Here is a 27,405-nt window from a genome sequence, read left to right as displayed (position 1 = left end):
CCCTCCTCAGAATTCTTTATTCCTGAACGAGGGAAGGAGGGCTGGCAGGGCAAGGAGGAATGCTGCCATGTGGTGGACCCTCTGGGTTGGGTAAGGACAAGGTGGCGGGTTGGGTCCCGGAGCTGAGGTTCCAGCCTGGAGTCCGGGAGCTCCTGGGGTTGCTGGCAGATTCTTGCATCTACGTGAGTATATATGTTTTCCAGGGGAGAAGGTTCATAACCGTTTTCAGCTTTTCTAAGGGCTTCATGTCCCCAGGCATGGTAAGAACCTCCGCTGAAAGGCAAGTGAAGCCCACACGTATGGTTGACACCCGGGGAGGTTGCGCCTCAAGAGTCAGGTCTGCTGGCAACATGCCGTGTAGACCAGTCACTTCCCATCACTAGAGGCCCAAGCAGGAGCGGAGACACGGGCTCTCCACACGGGCATGGTCCCTGCTGTCACACGAGAGCGGAGGTCCATGGCCAGGTGGCCAGGTGGCCAGGCATCCAGGATAAGCTGTTCCCGAGTCGTGACTCCCAGCAGGTGTGGGGAGTCTTTCCACCAGGGAGTGGAACCTGCTTCCGGTTCTGAGCTCCACCTGCTGTCACTGCGGGGCATCTCCCGAGGTAGATCTTCTTCAGTTATGTGTTATGCCGCAGTACAGGCCCCAGGGTCCTCATTACTAGTTTCGGTGCTCAGATGTTCCTTATACACTGCCCAGAGGTCCTGCCCACTCCACATCTGTTCACAGAGACAGAGAGACCAGGGTCGGGTCTGGGGCAATGATGTGGCTCTGCCCAGGCCCCCCTTTGCGGCAAGGAGAGGGCAGTCCGCTAGGCCACCCTGTACCTGTCCAGGACTCAGGGGTTACTAATCAATTCACAGAGGGGATGACTTGGCTTCCAGACATTTTGGTGACTGGCCCCAGATGTCCCAGGTCCCAGTTTAATCTCCTAATCTCTGCCACTAAGTACTATACCACATTACCATAGCCACCTGGGGGTGGGGAGCGGAGGGCAGTGGGTCCTAGAGGAGCCAGGAAGTGCTAAGGAAGGGTAGAGGGCAGGGCCAGGTCTCCAGCACCAAGCACAGCACTGGGCACGGAGCCAGGGCTCTGTGAGTGCAGGTCCTGTCCAAGCACCAGGGCCTTCCTCCCAACCCACCACTGTGGATACCACGTCTCCCTCAGGCACTCACACACCCAGTGACTCCCCTGCCCAGGTTCCTGCCACATGGTCCCTGGTCACATTCCCGCATCCTTGCAGCTCCATTTTCCCACCAGGGCAGCCTCTCTAAGGACGGTGTGGTGAGATTAAAGGTTTTGCGGTCCAAAACCCAAAATAGGGCTCAGGCTTGCACTATTGTCCCCTGAAAGTACTAAGTGGTTCGGGACAAGCTTCGATAAGCCTGTTTCCTCATCTGCCCAATGGCTGAAGAAGCCCATGTCTCAGAGCACCAACGTGGATGCAGGGGACCCAGGGCAAGTCCTGGCTCTGCCCTTTCTCACAGCATGACCTTGGTCAAGCCCCTTAGCTCAGGGCCTCATTGTCTCTTCCTCAGATGAGCCCAGAACCCTCCAGGCTCCTGCTCGTCCCACTGTGATGTGTCCTCACAGGGTCTCCAGTTCTTGAATTGCATGTCTGAAGTCACTGTGCTCTTTTTTGGTGTCCCCTCTCCCTGGCCACAGACTCCTCCGCAGGGCAGATTTGAGCCTCCACTATCAGACTTCCACCTCCTTCAACACTGCTCTCCCTAGGGTACCCAGTTAAAACCAACAAAAGGTCCTGGGGGATGCCCATTACTGCCTGCCCCCTGCCAGCTCTTTACAGTTTAGGATAGCCATCCATTACCTTGTGTGAGCACCAGGTGTGGCACCTCATGGGACAAGGCCCGCGTCTGTGCCTCCTCTGGAGAACCCAGCCCAGATCAGCACAGTGCCTGGCACACAGGGGTATTCAAAAGTGGTTCTGGACCAGCAACATCACCCTCTCTTACCAACCATTGCTCACAAAAATTAGGGGATCAGGGAACGTGCAGACCGACAGTATGTGCAGTACTGTCGGCCTTTTGTCTAGTGCATTTTCACTAACGAAATAAAGGTTGGTTTTGCATCTCATTTGCATAATAAAACAACTTTCTTTGACTCATCGTTTGCTTTTCTGATGTTCTTGTTTAACAAAAAAAAATCAAATGCTTCTTTTTTTTATTACTTCATATTCATTTTGAAATATCCCCTAATTTTTTTTTTTTTTTTTTGTATTTTTCTGAAGCTGGAAATGGGGAGGCAGTCAGACAGACTCCCGCATGTGCGCGACCGGGATCCACCCGGCATGCCCACCAGGGGGCGATGCTCTGCCCATCCGGGGCGTCGCTCTATCGCCACTAGAGCCATTCCAGCACCTGGGGCAGAGACCAAGGAGCCATACCCAGCGCCCGGGCCATCTTTTGCTCCAATGGAGCCTCGGCTGCCAGAGGGGAAGAGAGAGACAGAGAGGAAGGAGAGGGGGAGGGGTGGAGAAGCAGATGGGCGCCTCTCCTGTGTGCCCTGGCCGGGAATGGAACCCAGGACTTCCGCACGCCAGGCCGACGCTCTACCACTGAACCAACCGGCCAGGGCCATCCCCTAATTTTTGTGAGCAGTATAGTAAGGGCAGTTATGACCTTCATAATAGCCCTCATTTTTAGCCCCAACTTACAGACGAGCAAACTGAGACATGAAATGAAATGAGTTCTCAAGGATGCCAGGCGGTGAGGGCTGGAGGGGGCCCTGGGCCAGGGGCTTGTGCAGAGGGGTCCTCTCCAGGGTGCTTTCCACTCTGACATTCTAGGAATGAAGATGTAGTGAGACACTGGTCACAGGGAGACCCACACCAACGGCCCAGCATGCCCCGGCACCCCCCACCGCCTTCCCCTAAAGCCTGAGGGCGGCCCTGTCCCTGGGGTCTCACCTGCTTGCTCTAGGCCTGGTGAGCCTGAGGAGGAAAACCATCACAGGGGCCCAAAGCAGCCAAGGGCAGCCAGCCAGAGGGTTCTGGGAGAGGAGCAAAAGGAGGCCACAGAGCAGGACGGAGGCCCACTCCTCCCAAACCCCCAGCCAGCCCTCCTCATCTCTCGGGGTCCTATCCAGAGGGGGATACGCGGCCCCGTGCCACATCCAGGGCTCACGGACGCAGCAGCTCAGGGGCAGGAAACAGCCCGCGGCCAGCCCTGCGGGCATCATAGCACGCGGCCTAAATGGGCCGCAGGGCCCTCGGGCCCGTGGCCGTGGCTGCGCTGGTGGGTCTTGAGCGAGCCCTCGCGCGCAAAGCTCTTGCCGCAACGGGCGCAGAAGTAGGGCCGCCGCTCCCCGAAGACGCCGGGGCGGCGCGGGTGCGGCGCTGGCATGCGCGCGTGGGTGCGCTGGTGGTTTAGCAGAAAGCGGGGCTCGCGGAAGCAGCGGCCACACTGCGCGCACTGGTGCGGCTTCTCGCCGCTGTGGATGCGCTGGTGCGTGAGCAGGTTCTGCTTGAGGCTGAAACACCGCCCGCACTCGGGGCAGGGGAAGGGCCGCTCGCCGGTATGGGTGCGCTGATGCACCTCGAGGTTGTGCTTGACGCTGAAGGCCTTGCCGCACTCGGGGCACACGAAGGCGGCCGCGCGGCCCGCCCCGGCGTGCGCTTTCTGGTGCCGTACCAGGCTGGGCTGTTGCGAGAAGGTTTGGCCACACAGTGGGCAGCGGTGGGGCTGCTCCTCCGCGGGGTGGTGGATCACCAGGCCTCGCTCGTCCCCCAGACCCTCTTCCCCGTCCCCCGTAGGGGACCCGCCCCCGGAGGATGCCAGCTCCGTCATGGGCACTTCCAGCTGCAGTCACCAGCCCCTGGGGAGGCAGAAGCAGAGAGAGGTGTCAGGGGGGACAGGAGGATTAGCCAGCCCCAGCCTCAGGAAGGACACTCCACTGTCCTCACACAACTTCCAGCATCAGCCCCTTTACAGTCTTGTTGAAGCCAGCGTTCCTCTACTACATGCCCATCACATCCTGCCCCTCCTTCAGGGCCTTCTGGAGTGCCACCTCCTCCTGGAAGCTTTCCATGACCCCACGTGGCCCAACCCTATGACCCTCACTGATCACATGCATGCGAGTCAGTCCTGGCACCTTAGGGACAGAGCTGCCTCCATCTTTAATCTCAGCACCAAGCACTGTGCCTGCTGTACAAGGCACTGAACAAATGCTGATGACTAATATTTGGGGGCTCCCAGTGTTGCAAGTTATCCTGCACCTGGATATGTCTCATTTCTCCAACCCGCTTCTCAAGGAGGGGGTGGGGAGGCGCGGCCCCAATCTGGAGGGAAGGGTTGAGGGTGGTCTAAAGACATTTTTGCAAAGCTTAAAAGAAACAAAACAAAAACCCTTAAACTTGCAAGAAGCCCCAGTTAAACACTCAAGACAGGAGCTCTTTGCTTATCAAAACAAGGCATGCTTATAAGAGGTTTGTTTGCAAGTCACTGAACCGAAGTGTGAGCTCCCAGGTGCATCTCAGCTCCGTTCCTCACGGCATCCCCACAGCAAAGCCTGGCCCAGGCTGAGCAGCACTCAGTACCCACAAGCACCCCCAGGTTCAGCTCTGCCCATTCACGCTGTTTCTCCTAGGAACCCTCTTCCCCAGGGCACTGTGTTCCTCTTAAATTGTTTCCCATTGTCCTTACAACAGCCTTGAGGAAAGGGCAGGGTTCACTGAACCCCAGTTCATAGATGGGGATACTGAGGCTCCATGAGGTCAACTTACTTCCCCAAGGTCAGGCAGCAAGGTGAGCCAGGACTAGGCCCTCGTTTCCTGACTCACTGTTGAGAGCTCTTCTCACTGTACTAGCTACTGTTCAACAACTAAATTCCCCTCAATATGCACATACCACATGGCCATCACCAACAGCCAGCCACTGTGGCACCACTGAGACCCCCAGGGCCACTGCTCCTACAGGGCACTGTTTGCTGCCACCACCTCGTGCCCCCAAAAACCTTCGGCTCCTGCTCCTGTGGACCACTGAGGCCTGCTCCAGGGCAGCTGCACTGGCCACTGCCCTGCCTTCCCCCACCCCCATGAGGGAAGCTTGCTAGCCTTTCTCCTGGACCTCCATGCAGGCCTCCTCCACACTTCCAGGTCTCACTCCTTACTGCAACCTCAGTCAATCTGCACCCCCTACCTCCCCAGCCCCCCAGGCCAGGATGGAACACACACTCATCCGGGAGAGGAGGACAAGCACTACTTGCAATAGACCCACCCCACCCACAAGTGTCTGCCCAGGCAGCTGCATTGATATATTTGCAAAGACAGATCATCATAGTCCCCTTGGCCAGTCTCAGCCCGGCCTTATCACTGAGTAGCCTTCCCACCCCCACCCCCCAGTTATACTTCTAACAAAGACCCGCCTGCCGACAGGGTCCAAGGCTACGGCCAACCCTCTCTCCCCCAAGTTTCTGCAACCCATCCCACCACACTCACAGCCCAGGCTGCGCCCCTGTTCCTCCGGCCTCCAGCAGTGGCTCTTTCCTCTCAAATCTTCACTGCCCAACGCAAATACGGTAACTCTCCCGCAGCGACTCCCGCGCTTCTTCTCCCTCGCCCCCATAAAGACGGCCCACCTCCTACAGCCACCGCTGTTATTATCAAATAACTGTATTAATCAGAAGAGCTGACCCCACCTCCTGAGCCCTCGCCCGCCCCCACCATCCCGCGCACAACCTTGCCAACTCTTGGGGCTAGAGTGACCCTGGAGAAATATGGTAAACTCTGCGTCGCAACCCCACCCCTATGGAAAGACGTAGGCCTCGCACCCTGCTACCGCAACCCATCCCACGCCGCTGCAAGTCCTGGTTCCCTTCGGGAATGAATTCAACCCACCCTGCACCCCACTCCCGCAGCGCTCCTGGGGGAATCACGCAACCCAGGATAAATACGTAATTAAGTCGCAGAGCTCCTTACTCCGGAAAGGGTCTGCGCAGCTCCCAGCAAATACGGTAGCGCGCCCGCAGTGACCCGCCCCCAAGGGTCCGGCACTGGCCTAGATAAATACGGTAATCTCCAGCCGCGGCCCCAGCCCCGGCCGGCCCGGGACTCACATGGCGCGGCCTCCGGAGCCCTCCGTCTCCGCCGCAGCGCCGCAGTCGCCAACGTCGCTGCTGCCGCACAGCAGCCCCGTGAGGCTGGGAGGTCTAACTAGCCAATAGCCCGGCTGGCGGAAAAAGGAGGGCTGCGAGCCCTGCACTCGCCGCGCAGGAGAGGGAACCAGGTTGGGGCCGCTTCTGGGCGGGTCACCCCAAGTCCCCCGGGCCCCCTGCCCCAGCCATTTCCATTTCTGGATTCCTGAGGCTCCGATCCAGCAGGTAACGCCTCGTCCTGAAGCCCCAGCGCCTAGGAAACAGGGTCCAGAGGCTGGAGATACAAAGCCTTCCCTTGCAGGCGAAAGAACCGGGTGAAGGCAGGAACCCCCGCTACGTAGCCTTTAGGGTGGGAGCCGCGGTGGTGGGAGAGACTGAATCAGAGCTGCCCCAGAGGACAGCTTTGCCAAAGCCAACCGTCCTGTATGTCCTGGTTATGGCACTAGGGTGACTAAGGGAGTGGAAGAAATTACACCCCTATGGTCCCTTCATTCTCAGAGGTGAACCCACAGCTGTCTCATCAAAGACCGGGTATAACACCCAAGGGAAGCAGCTGGTGTGGACAGGGCCAGACTGAATTCCAGCTTCCAACTGTCATTTTATAATAACACACCTTACCCATACATGACTTGCCTTTTTACAAAGCACTTTCCCATATGTTCCCGTGGGAGCCTTTAATAACCATGTGCCATCTAGGCTATGTAGGTGTTATTATCCCATTTTATAGATGGGAAAATAAAATCAAATGGAAGCACAGAGTGGCTTCCCCACAGCTGAGACCCACAGCTCTGAGTGGCAGAGGCCCAGGTGGGAAGGTAGGCCCACCACCCAGCAGACTCTTCCCCAACCACTTCTGGTAGCTAGACCCCCAAACAGAAACCTGCTGTGATGACCAGGATCAGAAGTAAAACTCTCCTTCAGAGTGAGAAAATGCCTCAGAATTTGCATGTTATAGATAAAGAAACTGAGCCCAGAAGGGAAAGTGGCTTTTTAAAGTTAAAAGTGCTACAGGGGCATGGACTAGCCTTTTCCTCCGTGGCCCCTTGGTAGCTGCCAGGTACAGGAGCAGTTAGGATTCCGCAGGCCCGGGCAGTTGGGATTCCGCCAGGCAGGGCTCCCATAGCAGACAGTGAGGTGGCAGAGCAGGCGGCACTATTCCTGCCTCTGAGAGCCCGGGGAACTGAAGGGTTCCAGGTGGGGTCCACCAGGCAGTAAAATCAATCTCTACTCCCAACACCAGACCAGAAGGTCAGCATTCACAGCTCACTCTGTGGACTGTCTATCCCAGAAGGTCAACCCCAGGTCATTGTCAGCCTCTCAAAGACCTGGACCCCCACCCATGTGTTCCAGAGGCACAGGACTGAGGTATGTGGGACTTCATGAGTTAGACATCACAAGGAGATTAGTATTTCAGATAAACAATAGGAGGCCTGACCTAGCGCAGTGGATAGAGCATTGGACTGGGACGTGGAGGACCCAGGTTCAAGACCCCGAGGTTGCCAGCTTAAGCATGGGCTCATCTGGCTTGAGCAAGGCTCACCAGCTTGAGCCCAAGGTCTCTGGCTTGACCAAGGGGTCCCTCAGTCTGCTGTAGCCCCACCCACCCTGGTCAAGGCACATATGAGAAAGCAATCAATGAACAACTAAGGTGCCACAGTGAAGAATTGATGCTTCTCATCTCTCTCCCTCCTGTCTGCCTATCCCTATCTGTCCCTCTCTGCTTTTTTTTTTCTCTTCACAAAAAAGAAAAAAACAATAGGGAGGGAATTCTTGGAAGCCCTAAGAAATGAATCCAGCAGAATACATGGCACCCTGGACCAAGGGTAGAGTCCCTATGGCATTGACAACAGGACCCCTAACTACTGATGCCACCCCATACCCACCCTCCACCCAGGTGCTGGAGCTCTGCTCATGAGACAGCCACACTTCCCTGTTCCAGCTCCTGCTGCAAAACTAGTCACCTGCCAGAGCCATCAGCTGTCATCTCTTCTCCAGGCTACAGGAAAAAGGGAAACTTATAAATGACCAGGTTTTCAAAAGCAAAATAGATTATATACCTGAGGATGTCACCCATATTTTTAGCAGCATTTTCTAGGTAAGTTATGCCAAAATAAAAAGGAAAGGAATTAAAAAAAAGAAAAGAAAGGAAAGGAAAGGAATGGCAGCTAAGTGAGAGGTAGTGGCTAACAAGACACCGGGAACTCATCCGGTCTCAGTGGGTATGCCCGGGGCCCAGGGCTCCTGGAGGCCTCCGTGCTCTGCATCGCCAGTGCCTGATTTCCACTGCTTCTGTGGTCTCATCCACAGATACCCCCGCCCACATCTCCCCTCTGCCTGTTCACGTGCTGCGGTGAACACAATAGAGCGGCGATGTGGAAACATTCTGCACACGCAGCCATGCTTCTTCCCGTGGGTAGAATCCGGTGTGATGATCACCACCTCTCTGCAAGCCTCATGCAACAGCTGGACTCTGGTCCCTCACAAAGGCGTTGGCGGCTCACAGCCTCAGGGTCCCAAAGAACAGATGGCCCGGGGCCCTGCACTGTATCGGCACCCCACCCCAGGGGCACACTAGATGGCAGGCCATCACCCTATGTGCTCCCCTGGACAGCCCCAGACCACTGCTCTCACAGATACCAGCCTGGCTGCCCTGTCCCAGCTCCTGCTACGTGCACCCCCAAGGCTTCCTTCAGCTGGGCAGCCACCTCCTGTGCCCAGCTCCTCCCATCTCCCCAGATTGGATGGTGATCACTACCATCCTTCTCCAAAGCACCTCGTGCTGACTTCGGATTGGGAGTCAGCACGCCTTTGTTTTTCCACCAGGTTGCGAGTTTCAAAGGGCCTGGGCTATGTTTTCAGCATCTCTGGATCCCAAGTGCCCAGGATACAAGAGGTCCTCAGTCTGTGTCTGATTGAACAAATGAATGGATGTCTGCAAGCGACATCTGAGAGCTGTGGTGGTCAGCCAGGGTGCTGATGCAACGTAAAAAATGATGAGCGGCAGGAAAAACTACACTCAGCTGCAGCTCACGGTGCTTGCCAGGGCACAACCATTTTCCAAGGTCCTAAGTCATTTTTTATTTTAGCTCCCAGCCTGCTCCTAACAATGGAACACAAGAAGGACGTAGGCAATTCTAGGACCCCAGCTCCACCACGCTCCTGTGGCCTGCTGGAAGCTAGGCTGAGGGTCCCCCTGCACACCTGCACTGACCTGGCCAGGGACAGGATATAAGATTTTGATTTCTTTACTCCTGGTAGTTTTCTGTTCCCCTTTGGCCACTCTACTCTCAGCATGCTCCTGAGCAGTCCAAATCATAAACAAGTGGACCCCAAACCCCGGGCCGCGGATCGTACCGGTCCGTGGGCCATTTGGTACTAGTCCGCAGAGAAAGAATAAGTAACTTACATTATTTCCGTTTTATTTATATTTAAGACTGAACGATGTTTTATTTTTAAAAAATGACCAGATTCCCTCAGTTACATCCATCTAAGACTCACTCTTGACGCTTGTCTCGGTCACGTGATATATTTATCCATCCCACCCTAAAGGCCAGTCTGTGAAAATATTTTCTGACATTAAACCGGTCCATGGCCCAAAAAAAGGTTGGGAACTACTGTTATAAACCACTAGTTCGGTCTGACCTTCTTGTCCTTGATTTTATGCTGTGCCTCTTCCTAAATGCTCCCTGACCTAGTTTTATTATGTTAAAATGAAAGGGAATGGAAGTTGAAGTTGACAATGCCCTGCTGCCCTTGGAGAAGCCTGTGATTGTGACCATGGAAGAGGCTTAGGCTAACAGGAGGCCTGGGACCCGCCGTTTATTTTGCAACATGACCTGATGGACTCCCGCGGTCCCCATCCACCTTTCCTATATGACTGTCTGCCTAGGTCACTGGATTGTGGTGAGACTGGACGAGACAAACAGGAAAGCCTCCCTAAGAGAACCGTGACCAGGACAGCTTGTTCAAGAGCTGACCGTATAGATTGTTCCAAGCTGTGTGTATACTAGAGTGATTTTCTGTGAATGTCCACGAGCTCCTCCAGGACAGAGACTGTGATTGCTATTAACTGAATTGGAAATCCATTGAAGCCCCCCACCTTGTGATGGCATTTGGAGACAGGGCTTTGAGACAGGGCAGTTAGGTACAGATGAAGTGGTGTGGCATGCTTCTGATGAGATTAGTGTCTCTATAAGAGGAAGAAACCAGAGCACTGGAGGTTCTTTCTCCCCAGCCCACCCCCAGGTGAAGACACTAGGGAAAAGGTGGCTGTCTACGAGGCAGGAAGCAAGCCCTCACCAGGAACCGCATCTGCCAGCACCTTGCTCTTGGACTCCCCAGCCTCCAGACTGCAGTGTTTAAGCCCCAGTGGTGTTCTGTGATGGCAGCCGGAGCCGGCTACCACAGTGGCTTAGTCACCCCAGCATCCCTGAAGTCAGACACCATGCCTTTCACACAGTAGGCTTGGTTAGTGGGTCTATGCTGTGCCATCCCGACCTGGTCAGTAGTTCTTCACTCTGTTCCCGTTGTGACCCAAAGCAGCCATTTGTGAATCTGTCACGTGGGTCAGTGAACAGGCATTCTCATGACTTTGCTCAAAGGGCAAAGCTGTAGTTAGGCCTCATTGACCCCGAGTCCTACCAACACAGCTGTCTGATCACTGAACATGGGGCACTTGAGGGGAGATAACATAAGCTATGGTACAGAAACGGCCCTTCTGTCTCTGCAGCATCTGCCTGCCCTCCCGTCTGGCACCGGATTCCACAGGCTCCAGTGTTTCTGCAGGTCCGTCCTCGCAGACAGTGGCTTTCTAAATCATGCATGGTATTCCGGGGTGCCTTCTTGGAGGGGGTCGGCTTGCTCGAGTTGCCCTCAGGATTTGCTAAGTGGCAAAGAAGAAGAAGTAAATGACTCTTGAGCCTTCCCCATGATTAAAGTAGGTTTCAATGAGATCCCAGGCCCTTGGCCTCCCTGAGCAGGGCAGGCTGCGGGAGGAGCCAGGTTGGCATTACCGGGAGAGGGGGAGCACCTGGGCCGGTGTGGGTCAGAGAGGGGGCCTAGGAAAAACCCTTCTGATTTGGCTTCCAGCTGGTCCTGAGAGTTGAGTGCTCTGATGGGCACACGTTGCCCATTTGTGAGATTTTGCACAGCATGGTTTGTGATCCAAGACCCGGACCACAAGTAGAGAAACCCTGGCTGAACACTAACCAGTACCAGCGCTGTGTTCCTCAGGTAAGCTGAGTCATCACCCACCCAGCTGTTTCTGTGATGCTAGTTAGAGCTCCTGCTAGATGAAAGGGAGTCAACACGACCTGAAAAGGGGGATGACCAGAACCCAGGGTGAACACAGCAGCTCCTGGAGAAGAAAGCACATCTCTGAGTTCAGAGACCTCCACCTGCCAACTCAAGCCCGGGGGAGGCAGGCAAGCACAGTCATCCTCCTATAAAACCAGGTAGGTCCCCCATTTTCCTCCCACACATCCAACCCTGGTACCCCCACACCCACCCCTCTCTTCAGTTCACTCCCCTCCTATGGGGAGACATAACCCAAGGCCACAGCTGGGCTGGAGCCCTGGGCTCTCTGTCAGCACCAGAGCTCCAACCGAGCCCAGTTCGGAAAAGCAGGAGTGGCCTTTGGGGTCTAGGGGTTGAGGGGGTATGAGGGAAGACACTGAACTGTATTGAAGAGGGGGAAAGAGAACTGGGCACGGGGCGGGCATTGCCATGCTCGTGGCCAGAGCTCCCTGCCCTGCTCCTGGGGCAAATGGAGCCCTCAGCACACACAGACCCCGGAGTTCAGGATGGGGAACTTAAAAAAGACAACGAGACCATGTGAGATCGTCAATCCTTCATTTGTCTCTTCTGCAACCCTGCCATTGGTAAGGAGCCAAGTCAGTGACTGTCAGCCATCATGAGTGCCCCAGACCCATGGAGTAGGAGCAGCATGTTGGCTCTTCCCTGCTGCAGGTCCCTCCCCAAGCCACCAAACCTCAGCTGAGACCACCCACCCTGTGCCCCAGCCCCTAATCATCACACACATACCAGTCCTACGGTCAGGCCAGGCCGGCCACTTGAGGTTGAGAAGAGCCATAAAACCATTCACTCCTTCCAAAACTATGTACTGAAGGGACATTCAGTGCTGGCCACTGCTCTCAACCCTCGGGATATACTTGTCCCTCCCTAAACATGGCTTCTAGCTTCAATCCTCAGTATCACAGTCCACTGAGCCTCGCACAGGGACAACCCCAGCCATTCTGAAGCACAGCCTCAGTGTGACAGGATGATGCTACAGCTGACCAGCCCAAACCTGGACCACTTCACACCAGGGAGCCTCTCCCAGAGCCCCAACAAGCCTCACTCTGCCTGTGGGCTGGGGTCCCACCTCTAAGGAGATATACAACTGGCCCTCAATCCAACAGGGACACCTCCCGGCTCCAGGATGAGGAATGTCTGACCTCACCGCATCCCTCAGCCTACAGGGGCCTTTTGTGGTCCCCCTTTGAGATGTTTCTGAAATTCTGTTCTCAGACCTTTAGTGCCTTTTGACAGGGTCTTACCCCCTGGGGTTCTAAAAGCCACCATTCTGGCCATTCCCCAAAGGAACTCCTGCAAACATCCCCACCAATCAGCTTGGGTCCAGGTGCGCTAAAGCGCCTCGTTCTTGACACTGGATGTGGGTGCCAGGGTCCCTCGGTGCACGCGCTGGTGCTTGAGCAGGTGCTGCTTCTGGGTGAAGCCGCGGCCGCAGGCAGCGCACAGGTAGGGCCGTTCGCCTGTGTGGTTGCGCCGGTGCCGCGTCAGGTTGGGCTTCTGGCTGAAGCGGCGGCCGCACTCCGGGCACGGGTAGGGCCGCTCGCCCGTGTGGATGCGCCGGTGGATGGTGAGCGCCGACCACCACGAGAAACTCTTGCCGCACTCGCTGCAGATGAACTGGCGCTGCTCGCCTGGCCCGGCCAGGCCCGCCGGCGCGCCGCCCCACCTCACATCTCCGGGTCCCCGGGCCGCTGGGGGGCTGCGCGGTAGCGCCGACCGGCCTGGGGGGACCTGGGTCTGCGGCTCAGCGCCCAGCACGGCGGTACCGGGGCGCAGCAGCGGGGCAGTGGAGGCGCCAGCATGCACGCGCTGGTGGGCCCGCAGCGCCGCGCGGCTGGCGCAGTTCTGGCCACAGCTGGGGCAGCGCGCCGCCTGCGCACCTGACAGGTGCGTACGCTGGTGCTTGAGCAGGTGCTGCTTCTGGCGAAAGCTTCGGCCGCAGTGCGGGCAGGGGTGCGGGCGCTCGCCCGTGTGGTTGCGCAGGTGCCGCGTCAGGTTGGGCTTCTGGCTGAAGCGGCGCCCGCATTCCGGGCACGGGTAGGGCCGCTCGCCCGTGTGGATGCGCCGGTGGATGTTCAGCGACGACCACCACGTGAAACTCTTGCCGCACTCGCTGCAGATGAACTGGCGCTGCTCGCCTGGCCCCGCGGCGGCGGCGGCAGACACGGCGGCTTCAGTCCCTGCCTGGCGCCACCAGCCCTGGCAGAACCCCAGCCAGGCCCACTCGGGGCGCCCCCGCGGCAGCCCCGGGCGCAGACGACATCTCCGGCGGGCTGCGGCGTCCCTGAGCAGTTCCGACAGCCCAGCACGGGCACCCTGGCGGTCCCGGGCATGAGCGCGCTGGTGGATACGGAGACCCACCTGGTGGCGGAAGCAGCGCTCGCACTCGGGACAGGAGTGTGTGGCCGGCCGCGAGTGGGTCTTCTGGTGCTTGAGCAGGTGCTGCTTCTGGCTGAAGCGCCTGGCGCACTCGGGGCAGCAGAAGGGCCGCTCGCCCGTGTGTTGTTGCTGGTGGCGCGCCAGGTTGGGCTTCTGGCTAAAGCTCTTGCCGCACTTGCCGCACAGGTATGGCTTCTCCCCGGTGTGGGTGCGCTGGTGGATCTTAAGGGACGACCACCAGCTGAACCTCTTCCCGCAATCCAGGCACACGAAGTGACCCTGGGAGGCAGAAAGGGCAGGGCTCAGGGGGGTGGGAGCTGCCCCTGGAATGCGGCTGGCTAGCCCCTCATCGTGCTCAGTGGGAGGGGTCCACCTGGGACTCCCAGTCTCCTCCTGTACCCCCAAGGAGCGGGGCTTCCCCATGGTCTGGTGTGGCAGAAGGCCCCGGCGTTGCTGGAAAATGTTTTCCTTATCCTTAGAAAGCGCAGCTGGTGGCACCAGTGTCTGTAGCAGTGGCTCAGGCTTCTCTTGCTTGGTCTTCATCGCTGGGCCATCTGCCAGAGGCAAAGGCAGACAGGACGGGAACAGTCAGTCACTGCTCTGGGCGGGGAAGGAAAGGCTTGAGGGAGGGCAGAGCAGAGCAGAAAATAAGACAGGAGAGAAGAATGTAGAAAGCAGAAGTTTAAAAGGGTAGGGGAGGAAGTGGGGAGGAGAAAGAAGAGAGTAGGGAAAGGATAGGACAGTAAAGCAGGGGCAGGTTGGGGTCTGGAGAAGAGCAATCAATGGGAAAACTGCAAGAAAGAAAAGCTAAGTGAAGCCGCTGTGCCTGGGGCTCCTGGCTGCGCCGCTGCCCCACCCAGGGCCCAGGAGACACAGAATCGGTTCAAGACTCCAATCCAGTGAGGTCTTCCCACCCGGACAGCAAGCAGAACATGGCCAAGGGCAAACCTCTCGTTCTTTTTCTAAGGATTCATGTGCTGCAAGCTTGCTAAGAGAGTCTATGCCTAGTCTTTCAGTGGTTGGGTGACCAAGGCTCACAGCACCGCCAGATCCTCTCCAGGACAGCAGCTCACCTGCTTGACCTCAGCTGTTGGGCAACCTCACTTTTACTTCAACAAAACCAAGAGTAAGAAGGTTGGCCAGAAAGGTCTCAGGACCCAGGACAGGTGTCAGCTTGTCCTTGTACTAACCCTAGTCCCCTTGAGCCCCCCAGAGTCCCACACACAGGGCTGCTCAGGTCTATGGGGGCTCCATGTCTCCCTGGTTCATGGACACCTGCCTGGTGGAAAAGGCCTGCTGCAGACACTGAATACAGACTGTATGATTCCATTTATATAAAGTTCAAAAGCTGGCAACACTAACCGGCCCCATTATGGAGGGCACTGCAATTGGAAGGGGACAGGAGGGGACTTCTGGGGTTCTGACGATGGTCTGCTTCTTGATCTGGGTGCTGGTTCCATGGGCATGTTCCCTTCATAAGAATTCATAGAGCTCACCACCTATGCACTTTTCTGTGTGCTACACTTCCATAAAAAGTTTATGTTCAATAAAAAGTAGGTAAAATGAAACAGTTGTGACCAAAGAAGAGAAAGACTCACTAAACAACAGATTCCAATGTTAAAAACACAAGAAAATAAGCCCAAACGAGGTCAGAGGAAGGAATTTAAAAAGCAGAGATTAGACAATAAAGAGAACATAGAGATATTAAAAGGATTCTAAAACCCTAAAATACTGTTATATCAATTTGAAACATCTATATAAAATGGGTGGTTTTGTGGAAAAAAATATATAAATTAACAAAACTGACTCAAGGGGAAGTAGAAAGCACATCTATATAAACAATGAGAAGAGACTGAAAAGAAAGCTCAAGTTCAACCTTGAAAATGGGCGACAGGCCACTCTGCTGTGTGAACAACTTCCACTACAAGTTCAAGGGAAGGATTATTACCAGCTCACATAAACTGTGACAGTGACCAGGAGGAGAGGAAGGGAGGGAGCCTATGAGCTAGCAGGATCCAGGCTCCAAATAAAACAAGGGTGGGGTAGGAAGGGAAATTATAGGTTTATTGTTCTTTGAAAGCAGATGCAAAGAACAAAAAACACAAAATCGTTAGCAAAGCAGGTTCGGCAGTATGAAAAGAACAGGACATGTGACCTCACTGGGATCCCCCCCAGGAAAGCAGAGATGGCTTGATACAATTCATGACATTAAGTTTTAAAAGGTGGGAAAGCTTAGACTATCTTATTAGGTGCCAAAAGAGTCCTATGACAAAGTTCAACAGCATCTCCAGAGGGAGAAAAGGAAGAAGAGGTGGAGGGAGGAGGAAGGCAGGGAGGGGAGGGAGGGAGGAAGGGAGGGAGGGAGGAAGGGAGGGAGGGAGGGAGAGAAGGAGAGAGGGAGGGAAGGAGAGAGGGAGGGAAGGAGAGAGGCAGAAAGAGATTTCTTAGTCATCATAAAAAGGAACATTTTTAAATTACTCTAAATGGTAAATGGTTCAGGCAAAATTTAAGTTTTAAATGGAGAGCTATTGCTTAATGAGTATAGAGTTTCTAGATGACTTTAAAAAGTTGTGGAAATAGTGGTGATGACTGTACAACAATGTGAGTGCACTTAAATGTTGTTCTGTATATTTCACAATTTAAAAAAATTAACAAAAAAGGGGAGAACGGGCTTAAAAGAAGTAAGCTCTCAATTACCTCAAAACTTTGGCCATCTTGAGTCATTCATTCCCTAAGCCTGGCCAGCAGGCAGCAGGAGCCATGGAGGGCCAAGGCTGGCAAGGAAGGGTGGCTGCAGCCCAAGGGCGCTCCCAGTCAGTCTCCAAGAGCCTCCCTCCATGCCCCCAGAGTCTGGGCTGGTGCTTTCCTCCTCTTTCCTAAGACCACAGGGTGCCACAGAAGTTGCTGTAGGGAGGAGAGGGGGGCCTGGCAGGCTCTACCTTCCTGTATGAATTAGGATTCCACTTGGAGGTTACCTGGGGAAAAGGTCCTTCTGTTACAATGTTTGGAACTGTCTGCCCTAGATTTTACTGTAATTACAGTAATGTCTGCTTATGGGTGTGTCTCTCTCTCACATACACACCCAAGTGCACTCGGCAAAGTGACAGGCCTGCACAGTGTGGAGTGGGGATGGAGGCAGACTGGAAGTCTGATGCCTGCATCAGGACCCAGCCCCAGTGTGGTGTCCACAAAGTATGCTGCCCCCTCTTAAGCTGGCTGCTTTGTTTCTTTTTTGCCCTATTGCCTGATTTTTGTTTCTGTCCCAAGGTCCACTGAAAAGATTATCATGGGAGGAGAGGGGCTTCGGGGTTCCCAGAAGAACCCGATAAAGTCTGTGTCAGTGCCAAGAGGTAGGGTCCCTAGGGATGGGCCTTACGCCCTCTCCCAGCCAGAGCCACCCTGCTGCCGGGGTGGCCACACTGGCCAGGGCTATGCCGGAGAGCCGCCCTCAGGCGCCAGGGGCTGCCCCACCATAGAAGCCGTGACTGGAGAGGACACTTCCATTCTCAGCAGCACCTGTCAGGGAGATACACAATGGCAGCTGCACAGGGGGCTCTAACCTCTCAGCTGATACAGACCATGAACTCATGAGTGAGCCCAGCACCAAGTTTGTTTTAACCCCTCATCCTACCCAGAGTGCTGGTTCAGTGTTTGATTGGCATAGCCACTAGGAACACCCTGTCCTAGCACTCACCAAAGGCCTTGCTCTCCGCCTTGTGGGTGTATGTGCGCGCGCATGCGTGCACGTGTGTGCATTCCCTTCTCTGGTGAGTAATGAGCTGCTCTTTGTCATTTTCTTAGCTCCTGTAGCCTGTCTTTGTTCCATTCTTTGATGTGACCTTCAATGTCCTGCAATTTGACACCCTCTAAGCTACTGGTGAGGGCAGCAACTTGGCTGAGCTGCAGAGGGACATGAGACACGGAGCCGGGCGTGGGGAGGGGCTGCGGTTGGCTGGTAACACCCCATTTTTTGTCTTACCTGTGCTGCCGCCAGGCAGGCTGCTCTCCATCCCAGGGGCCCCACGGCATCGACAGGGCACCCCCAATTCCGTCTGTGGGGGGGTGGGAGCAAAGGAAACAGTTGGCCTGGGGGACAAGGACGAAAGTGTTTCCAAGTCTGTGCACTACCTCACAGAATGCATTCCTTCTTTTTCAAGAGCTTTTACATCTATGACCTCAGATGAAATGTGCAGGATTTTTTTTTTTTTTTTAGGATTTTTTAATTGTACCCACACCTGCTAGACGGTAAAACAGACATAATTCCCATTTTATGAAGAGGAGCCTAAGATCAGGCAGGGCCACTGACATCCCCAAGTCACAGAGGTGGCTGAATGGTGAGCAAAGCAAGATCCCAGGCCTTCTAGCTCCCAGACCACAGGCTCAGGGCCAGGTGCTCAACATCTGTGGGTCAGGGTGTGAAGGACGCTGCACGGAGAAACTCAAATGAGTTAGAAGCCAGAGAGGTTAAGCACACACCCTGGAAGGCAGAACTGTCCCTGCAAGTCACAGCCCACCTCTCTCTAAGCCCGTCTTTGTCCCAACACAAAACCTCCCAGAGAGTGCTCCATGCAAGAACACACAGGCTGACTGGGCTACCAGTCCACCAATCTGGGGCTCACCTTGTGTTTTAATGCTCAAGTTGTTAGAACATTTCCTGATGGGCTTACTTCCTGCCCAGAACATGAGTGGGAACAGGTCGTGCTGCTCTGGTGCCTCGGGCTTTGTGCTGGCCGCCCCTCTGCATGGGGTGCTCTGTCTCAGATCTCTGCACGGCCCCCCTCGCCTCTTTTAGGTGGCCTTCTCTGGCAACCCCAGGTAAAATCACAACCCTAACTCCATCTCCCACTCCTCTGTGACACTTTGCCACCTGACGTGGTGTTTACCTGCCTGCTTATTCCCTGTCATCTGGAGGACAGGAACTTCTTGTGCCCACTGAGGAATGCCCGGGACCTGGGACATAGCCCCCCCACAGAGAATACCTGACAGCGGTGTGTGGCACCCAGAGGAGGACTGTAGGCAGCCTGGGGTTCCCTTTCTCCACCCCAGCGACCCAGCGCCATGGACTGCCTCTGCTAAGGAGGGGATCTTGTTTCACGGGCCCGTACCCCCGCAGCCTCCACACTCCCCAAGAGGTCCAGGGAGGACCTGTGGCTCTCAGCTCGGCTCCAGCAACTGCCACCAAGGGGCTTTTCCAGCCGTCAGCTGCAGCCTCTCCCAGAGTGCCACCCTCACAAGGAGCTCCGTCATATCTTGCTCCCCATCTGGGGCCCCCGAGAGTCCCCCAGAGTCCCCATCCTAAGGATCCTCCCACCCCTCTCCCAGGTCCCCTTCTCAGGCTGGGAATCTGGATCCCACCGAGGGGTGAAGGGAGCGTGGGGGGGGTAAATACAAATCCAAAATGTGGAAGTCTTTTCCCCTAAGGCAGAAAAGAAAAGAGGGCCGTCCCCTTTCTTTTAGAGCATTTTCTTTGGAAAACTTCTCGTTGTAAGTTCTTTCCCTGTCTGAGATATATGTACATCATTTAAAAAGCAAAATAAGCCTATTGCTAGCTGTGCAGCCCAGGAGGGGTCTCTCTCAAGGACCTGGGAGCTATCTCTTTGAAATGTAAATATCAAGGGACCAAGGGCCCTCTCTCCCAGTCCCCAAGGGAGGGTGGCGGCCTAACCTGGGTGGACACCTGGCTCCAAGCTGCAAAACTACCTCCTGTCATAAAGATAGGAGAAGTGTGCCTTCCCTCTGGATAAGGGCAGTTAACAAACCCAGGTAATTGGCCACCCCAATTATCAGGTGAATCCAGGATGAACTCTGTAAGGTCGGTAGATAATGGGGGATGGTCACGTGGGGAACCCAGACCCACGAACTTTGGCTAGGACCGTCCACAACCAAGTGCGCCAAAAGAGAGTTCACAGGAACCCTTTGGAAAAAAGCGACCGTCTGCCAGCCAGTGAGATTTCACCACCACGTCATATTAGCTCAACTTCCCTAGAGGGACCCTTTAAATATCTCCCACGCGACTTTCCTGGCCTATATCTTTCTTTCTTCTGGGCCAGGGAACCTTGCCGGGCGGGATGCTTGCTCTGTACTCAATAAAGCCTTTTGTTATTCCACACTTGGTGGCTCTAGCCCCCTTCCTTCCTTCTTGGTGGGGAAAAATACCTTACAAACTCTGTGACAAATGGACAAGTCCACTGACCTGAGGACTGGTGACAGTTTATTTCGAGAACATGTATAACAACATGCACCTGCTGGGCTCTATAATGGGAGATTTCTCTCCGTCTTTGCAATCTCTTGGTGATTGCCTATGAAGCGCATCTCTCTGTGGTGTAATGCTTAGCCAATTAAAAAATAATAATAACTGTTGTTTCTCTCCTACTTTCATGAGGAGCTTTTCTGAGTTTAAGGGAAAAAGCCCTCCTGAACCAGGAAGCTTTTCTTCCTGTTGGAAAGAAGCTTCAAGGAAATTTTACGTTTTGGGCAAAGTGCTCAGAGCGACTCTGTGAAGGGCACCTTTGTAATTGTTGAAACTGTATGACTTGTACTGTTACTGTAATTTGTTTGTATGTACATCATTCCCTGCTCAGGAATGCCTGTGGTATGGATTGCAAAACGAGCAAAAGGGGTAGAATGTTAGCCAAGGAAGTTTGTAAAACATGATTTTTATGTCTGCTCGCTTCTAGTTTGCAATGGGGGCTGAGCATCCCCAGCTAAATGTGGTCTGTGAAATTGCAAATTACCTTCCTGCTTGGGAAGGGCCATTATTTTGCTAATGTAGAGGTATTCTCACCAGAAAGTTTTGAAGAGAGAAGGAAGGAGAAGCAAGGAGGAATGCAGGGGGAAGGAAGCCAGCAGGGGATTAACGGCTTCAGATGGTTCTCTGAAAAAGTGCATGGGATGGCCCTGGCCAGTTGGCTCAGCGGTAGAGCGTCGGCCTGGCATGCGGGGGACCCGGGTTCGATTCCCGGCCAGGGCACATAGGAGAAGCGCCCATTTGCTTCTCCACCCCCCCTCCTTCCTCTCTGTCTCTCTCTTCCCCTCCCGCAGCCAAGGCTCCATTGGAGCAAAGATGGCCCGGGATGGCTCCTTGGCCTCTGCCCCAGGCGCTAGAGTGGCTCTGGTCTCGGCAGAGTGCCCCCCCCCCCGGAGGGGCGCCCCCTGGTGGGCAGAGCGTTGCCCCTGGTGGGCGTGTCGGGAGCATGCGGGAGTCTGTCTGATTGTCTCTCCCGGTTTCCAGCTTCAGAAAAAAAATACAAAAAAAAAAAAAAGAAAAAGAAAAAGTGCATGGGACAACTTGCTACACAGAGAAAGGAAGATAGAACTTATCTGAAAACCCCTTCCTCTCTCCTTTTCTTAAAAGTTTTTAAGACCTTAACTTGCTATTTCCAACGCTTATTCTCTGACCTCATCTAAACTCACCACCCCCCATCCTGGAGTCATGAGAGTGACGTACACCTCAAGAAAAGGGATCATGAGCCCTTTGCATGAAAACCTGTGTTCTGTAAAGGGGATATAACTTGTAAGGAGATCAACTTCGGGGAACACGTGTCTTTGGAGCTACTAGCCCCAGATGCTCCACCGGCTTTTTAATAAATTCTCTTTTCCTCTAATAAAGTTATCTGAGTGTCTATCCTCCGTTGGGTCGCTTTCCTGCAACAAGTTGGCAGGTGATTTTGTTTGTAGTTTTTTTTTTTTAATGTTTTCTCCGTTTTTTTTTTTTTAACTTTTTTTTTAATTTATTCATTTTTTTAAAGAGAGAGAGAGAAGGGGGGAGGAGCAGGAAGCATCAACTCCCATCTGTGCCTTGACCAGGCAAGCCTAGAGTTTTGAACCAGCAACCTCAGCGTTCCAGGTCGCCGTTTGATCACTGCACCACCACAGGTCAGGCCTGTTTGTAGTTCTATTTCCCCAGCAGGGCCGGATCTGCACCCCTACTATGTTAGAGACATAAAGCCAGCCCGTGGTTCAGAGAAAGGGGAGCCTTGAGAAGAGGGGCAGAGAGGCCACTGTGGGGGCCTTGATGGGCTCTGTGTCCCACGCCTTGGGGAAGTCTCTCACCGACGTCCGCCTGAAGAGGCTCAGGGGGCTGGAGAACAGGGAAGCCACCTAAACGAGGGGGAACTCATACTCATTCAGGGCGCAGGAGCCACAATTCAGGGAGAGGCCAGAGGGCGGGGCTTGGCCTTATTCACAAAACCCCAACACAACACAGAGAGGCCCCTTGAGCCTAATCAAATCAAATCAGTCCTACTTGACCTATTCTGTCTTTCAAGAGGTATTAGGACCTAAAAAATAGCCTTGGGTGGCAGAGAGCCTTCAATTCTTGGTGAACAGTTCACAATAAATGACCAGGGCAGCCCGTCCCGCGTCACACGTCTGTCCCGCGTCCCTGGGTGCTTCTGTCTTGTCACACCTGGGCGCACAGGGGCGTGTGGTCTGAGCAAGACAGAAATAGACACAGAAGGAAGGGGACTGTCATGGGCCCTAGGGGAAGAAATAAGAACGAGAGGGAAGGGGTAGGAGGAGAGGCACGGAGATGGGGATGGGAGGCAGGCAGGACATGTCTTGTGTGCCCACCTCCACCTGTGTGCTCAGGTGGGACATCTGGAAAACAGGCCGGCAGGGGTCCTGACATAAACAAACCTAGCGAAGTCCCTCCTCATGGCCACGTCTCTCCAGGTCAGCCAGGCCACCAGGTACACCCTGCCCCGGGCTGTGCCCTTTCCATCCTTCTCTCTTATCTGCCACCCACCCGTCTCAGCCCACTTACCACATCACTCAGCTGACATAAGAGGTGCCCAGGAACCCACCCAGCAAGCTGCCTAGCAGCCAGAAAACAGAGGCAGAAGGGGTCGATCTGCCGCCACCCCCCCCCCAATGCCCCAGTGCCCACATCAAGTTTCTGAAGGCCCCCTGGCCCACACTCCGCTCTCTAACGACCCTTCCCCTGCCCATCCAGCAAGTTCTGTGCAGATTGGGTCTCAGGACAGGACCCTGATCACTGCCCCGGCTCCAGCCCAGCCGTCCACATGTGGGGTCAGAGTGCAGTCGGGATGAGAGCCCCCTTTACCAGAAGACCTCTGCGGGGGCAGCTGCCATGACAACTGCCAGACCGCACAAAGCAGGGATTGTGGCCTGCGGCAGGTGGTGAGATCTGGGGCAGCGGAAGGTAACAAAGGAGCTTCGGTCTTAGCAGAAACTTGGGGGCAGGAAGGGGGTGGATAGCAGCTGGGGTGAGGAGAAAGGCCACAGTGTGAGGACATGGCCAGGTCTCCCACATCCTCCCAAGCTCAGGGCCCAAAAACCTGTCCACCAGCCAAGCGTATCTTTCTTCACAGACTCAGGCCCCAAATGGGGAAGAAGTGGATGGAGCCTCATGCATCCTTTGTCACCAGTGGAGCAGGGACCAGCCACATGCCCTCCACCAGGAGCTGAAGCTTCGAGGGGCAGTATCTCCCTGAGCCCCAGCCAAAGGCCCAGCTCCTAGGCACTGCTCAGCCTTGAGCCCCCACCCAGTGCTGCATCCAGATCCGTGCTTCCTTACCTTCTCTTAACCATATCTTTCCCAACCCTCAGCCAGTTTAGCCCCACCTGGCCCTCAGTGCCTTGCCCGCCCCACCCAGAGGTCCCCAAACTTTTTACACAGGGGGCCAGTTCACTGTCCCTCAGACCGTTGGAGGGCCGAACTATAAAAAAACTATGAACAAATCCCTATGCACACTGCACATATCTTATTTTAAAGTAAAAAAACAAAACGGGAACAAATACAATATTTAAAATAAAGAACAAGTAAATTTAAATCAACAAACTGACCAGTATTTCAATGGGAACTATGGGCCTGCTTTTGGCTAATGAGATGGTCAATGTGCTCCTCTCACTGACCACCAATGAAAGAGGTGCCCCTTCCGGAAGTGCGGTGGGGGCCGGATAAATGGCCTGAGGGGGCCGCATGCAGCCCGCGGGCCGTAGTTTGGGGACCCCTGCTCTACCCTGTGCCACATGCTCTAGTCTGGCTGGCCCACTCTCAGCCTTATTTCCTCAGTGGTAACGGTTTCCCTTCTAGCAGGCCCCACTTGTCCTCTCCTGGCCCTCATCTATCATGTGAGCTCACGGATCAGACCCCCGAGGCGCGGGTCCAGACTGTGGCCAGGACCTATATGGGCGACCTGAGGGGGTATCTCAGATGCTCCCTGGGAATGGGAGTTCCGCTCTCCTACCTCATTTACCGAGGGGAGTGGGGCTTCCCTGAGCTCCCTGATGTTGAGCTGGCTATGGAAAGAGGCGGTGATCTGCCAAGACTCCAAGAGGGACAGGGAGAACCACCACCTGCTGAGCAGCAGCTATGTGCCAAGCACTAGCAAGCTTAGCTGTTTCATCCCTCACAGCCCTCGTGGTGAAGGACCATGGCTGTTTGCTCAAGGTCACACCATTGGTGAGGTGCTAGAGCCAGGGCTGAATGGGGCTCCTGCAAACTCGATTTTCAGGAGTTTGGTTTCTATTCCCCCGTGTGGTAATTTGAATTTATATAAGTTACAGTAAAAATTCAGATTCCCAGTCACACTGGCCACACTTCAAGTCCTCAGCAGCTACATGTGGTTAGAGCTACATGTCCACATTCATGAAGTTCTACTGGGTGGCCTTGCACCAGCCGTGCACTCCACAAGGTAGGGACCTTGCCCTACCCGATCCCTAATATGCAGAAGGTGCTCAGCTTATACTGAATGAATGAATCAATCAATCAATCAATCAAATGAACTGAAGAGGGCCAGGGCGGGGGGGGGGGGGGGGGGGGGGGGGGCCAGGGGGGAGGAGCTCAGGGTTCCCTGGCCCCAGTACTTTGTCACTAAAAACACACCTCTGCAGGAGTTGATGGTGAGCTCTGCCTAGGAAACCAACTCCAGTTAATATTTGCGGATGTTGCATTTAAAATAGACTATCACAGGCATGTGAAAAGAAATGCCACAGACACAAAATCACACATAAACACACCCAGGGATGTTCATACCTAACAGCTAGCACGCACAGCTAAGTAAACAAACATCAAAGATGCACAGATACAGAGGAACCCACACCTGAGAACAGCTCCACAACTGTGTATACAAAGTCCAAGAAACTGAGAACTCTAACAACCCACAGAGCCACAGACACAGAACGCCATGTGAGCCAGGGAAGCATAAATCCCTGCACAGTGCACTGGCGGAAAGAAATGCGAATCTACACTGACAAGGAGCTCTCACGGGGCCTTGACCATCGCAACCAGCCCACAGCTCCAAGGAACGAACTCAGGGAGACGGGAGATGGGAATGGAAGCGAAGCGCCCACAGTGAGCCAGGAAACTGCAAAAACTCAAAGCAGTTTTCCTAAAACTACAACTTGGACATTACTACTTTGCTTAAAAGACTTCAGTGGGTCCTCAACACGTTCCGGTTCAGCTAAAAATTTCTTGGCAAGAGCATTTTAAACTCTGGCCTCTGCTCTCCTTACTACACCCCAAGCTGCCTCACTGTCCCACGCTGCAGCCCCTGACCTGGCCATGTCGTGGCATGCCTGTGACCAGTCCTGGCATATTCTTGCCCAACTCTTCCCTGCCCAACCCAGATCAGGGATCACCGTTACCAGGAAGCTTTTCAGATGTGTCAGGCTCAGGTTACTGGCCCTTCTCAGTTTAACCTGTACACCCACCCAACCTCACAACAAGACTGTAAACATCTTAACACAGAAAGTGTTTCTCTCTCCCCAACACCCAGCTGTAAACCATTGGTAACAACTTTAATAAAGGAACATTTAAATAAAAGAAACAAGTCCAAAACGTTACAGAATCACAGAACCTTAAGAATCAAAAGGAGACTAATACCTTCTAATGTCTTCGTTTTACAGATGAACACAGGGACCCAAAAAAGAACAACCTAGAGGGTTCTGACCCCTCTGCTCCTCCTCTCTCCCCAACCCCCCAACCTCTGAGGCTTTGACCACACGCAACCTGGACTCTGGCTGGCCAAGACCCAACTCCAGGTTCCATCCTGCCCAAAGGGCTGCAGGGGCATCATCCCTAGCCCTCCACCTTTACAGGGGAAGAAGCCCTCAGCTCCTCCCTCACCCCCACTGAGATCTTGGCTCCTGTGCCCATTTTCCTGGAATGGGAAGACCCCAGGCTCTGGGTGCTTCGCTCTCATTGTTCTCACCCCAACCCTTATCCCCACTCCTGTAATGATTTATTAGGCACCCATGGGTCACTCTGCAGCGAGCACAGGGGCTCCTACCCTCCAGAAGGTCGGTCTTTCTGGGAGACTATCATAGCTCCTGACCGTCGGGACAGTACCTCCCCCCACACACACTCACCACCCGGTTCCTCCCCTTCTCACCGACCCCCTCCTGCTCTCTGCCCCTTCCTGCAGCCCCTCCCACGCACGACCCAGTCCCAGTCCCCACGGGTTGTGTGGGGGTGGGGAAAGTTCAGAGCCGGGGCGCGGGGGGCTCAGGAGACCCCGAGGCCCCCGAGGCCGCCTCGAGCCCGCGGCTGGGTGGAGGCAGCGCGGGAGGAGCGGGCTGGGCGCCGGCTCCACGCACAGTCCGTCCCTCCGCACGCCCCTCCCCGCCCTGATTCAGAAGGACTCGGAGGGAGGGGACGGGAATAAATACCTTTGACTTTGAGGCTAAGGTTAACGAGAACTGCCACCCCCGGGGCGACTTGGGCTCTGGGCACCCCGGCCCCTCCGGTCCCGGGGCAGGCGGGGCGGGCGTGCATCCGATTGGCTGGCGGGTCTGGCCATCCCCAGGGCCGCCCCGCCATCTGATTGGCTGTAGCTCTCAGATGACCAGTTCGGCCCTATCGGAGAAGCCCGTGGGGCGGCCCTTTGTTCTCTGGAGCCAATAGCCAGGGTGGGCGGGCTGACCTCGCCTCCAGCGGGGCACCGCTTGGTCCAGAACGGCTCTAACGCGTTAGCTGCCCGGCCCTGGACCCGGGTCCTGGGCTTCGAAGGAAGGAGGGGGGAGCGGGGCGGGGCCAGGCTGTAGCCAGCGACCCGATGGGCAGCCGCTTCTGGCCTCTCCCGGCTCTCCCGCCCGGCCCGGGCCCCGCAGACCCGCGCTCTGAAATCCATCCAGTCCATCCGGTGCCTAAGACACGCCCGCGCTGGGCGCCGCTCTGGGTTCGGGGATCCCACGCTCACACTCGAGTGTGCATGTGACATAGTGTGGTGCTCGGCACGACAGCACACCAGGTGTTAGAGTGAGACGTGCGTGCCTCGAGTGACAGGAGAAAAAAACCTCCCTGCGCACCGGCGCGGCCCCGCACGCCATGGGCGCGTGACGAGCGGTTCCGAGGTCTCCACGAGACTCAGACAAACAGCATTCGCCCCAACCCCTCGCCTTCTCGTCGAGGAAAAGCAGCCTGCGCAGGTCACGTTCCTGAATCTAGTGTCACTGCTGATGTAGAGGCAGGGTCCAGATGGCCAAGGAGGGTCTCCTGTTCCCAGAAACCTTCAGGAAGGAGAACTTCCTCTTCTGCCCACCCTGATTGGAAGGTAGCGCTCCTTTATGTCAATAAAACTCCTCACACGGCCACCCTACAGGGAGCTGGCTATGTCAGCTTCCATTGGCAGGATGCC

At 55.1% G+C, this 27,405-nt stretch overlaps 2 protein-coding genes across 11 annotated transcripts; both read right to left on the bottom strand.

Annotated features, from left to right (window-relative positions):
- LOC136326523 (gastrula zinc finger protein XlCGF7.1) lies at positions 1-6,491 on the bottom strand. 3 transcript variants are annotated; one of them, XM_066262608.1, is made up of 4 exons: positions 6,074-6,491; positions 2,928-3,835; positions 2,676-2,803; positions 1-720 (listed from the first exon to the last, which is right to left on the bottom strand). In XM_066262608.1, exon 2 carries the CDS (start codon positions 3,805-3,807, stop codon positions 3,196-3,198), a length of 612 nt encoding a protein of 203 aa, XP_066118705.1. In that variant the 5' UTR covers positions 3,808-3,835; positions 6,074-6,491; the 3' UTR covers positions 1-720; positions 2,676-2,803; positions 2,928-3,195. The 3 variants fall into 3 exon arrangements, with proteins under 3 accessions (XP_066118705.1, XP_066118704.1, XP_066118706.1); XM_066262607.1 differs by lacking the exon at positions 6,074-6,491 and adding an exon at positions 5,937-6,067; XM_066262609.1 differs by lacking the exon at positions 6,074-6,491 and adding an exon at positions 5,457-5,617.
- A 5,454-nt stretch (positions 6,492-11,945) lies between these two features.
- ZNF775 (zinc finger protein 775) lies at positions 11,946-26,531 on the bottom strand. Of its 8 annotated transcripts, none has more exons than XM_066262599.1 (4): positions 26,438-26,501; positions 17,784-17,856; positions 15,167-16,067; positions 11,946-14,358 (listed from the first exon to the last, which is right to left on the bottom strand). In XM_066262599.1, exons 3-4 carry the CDS (start codon positions 15,279-15,281, stop codon positions 12,758-12,760), a joined length of 1,716 nt encoding a protein of 571 aa, XP_066118696.1. In that variant the 5' UTR covers positions 15,282-16,067; positions 17,784-17,856; positions 26,438-26,501; the 3' UTR covers positions 11,946-12,757. The 8 variants fall into 8 exon arrangements, with proteins under 8 accessions (XP_066118696.1, XP_066118695.1, XP_066118702.1 ...); XM_066262598.1 differs by having other exon boundaries at positions 15,167-16,089; positions 26,438-26,497; XM_066262605.1 differs by lacking the exon at positions 15,167-16,067 and adding an exon at positions 16,502-16,779 and having other exon boundaries at positions 26,438-26,458.
- Between the last annotated feature and the right edge of the window lie 874 nt (positions 26,532-27,405).

The sequence above is a fragment of the Saccopteryx bilineata genome, chromosome 2 (assembly GCF_036850765.1).
Source record: "Saccopteryx bilineata isolate mSacBil1 chromosome 2, mSacBil1_pri_phased_curated, whole genome shotgun sequence".
Classification (NCBI taxonomy): Eukaryota; Metazoa; Chordata; class Mammalia; order Chiroptera; family Emballonuridae; genus Saccopteryx; species Saccopteryx bilineata.
Note: the sequence above shows the minus strand (reverse complement) of the source record. Positions and strands in the feature narration are given on the sequence as shown.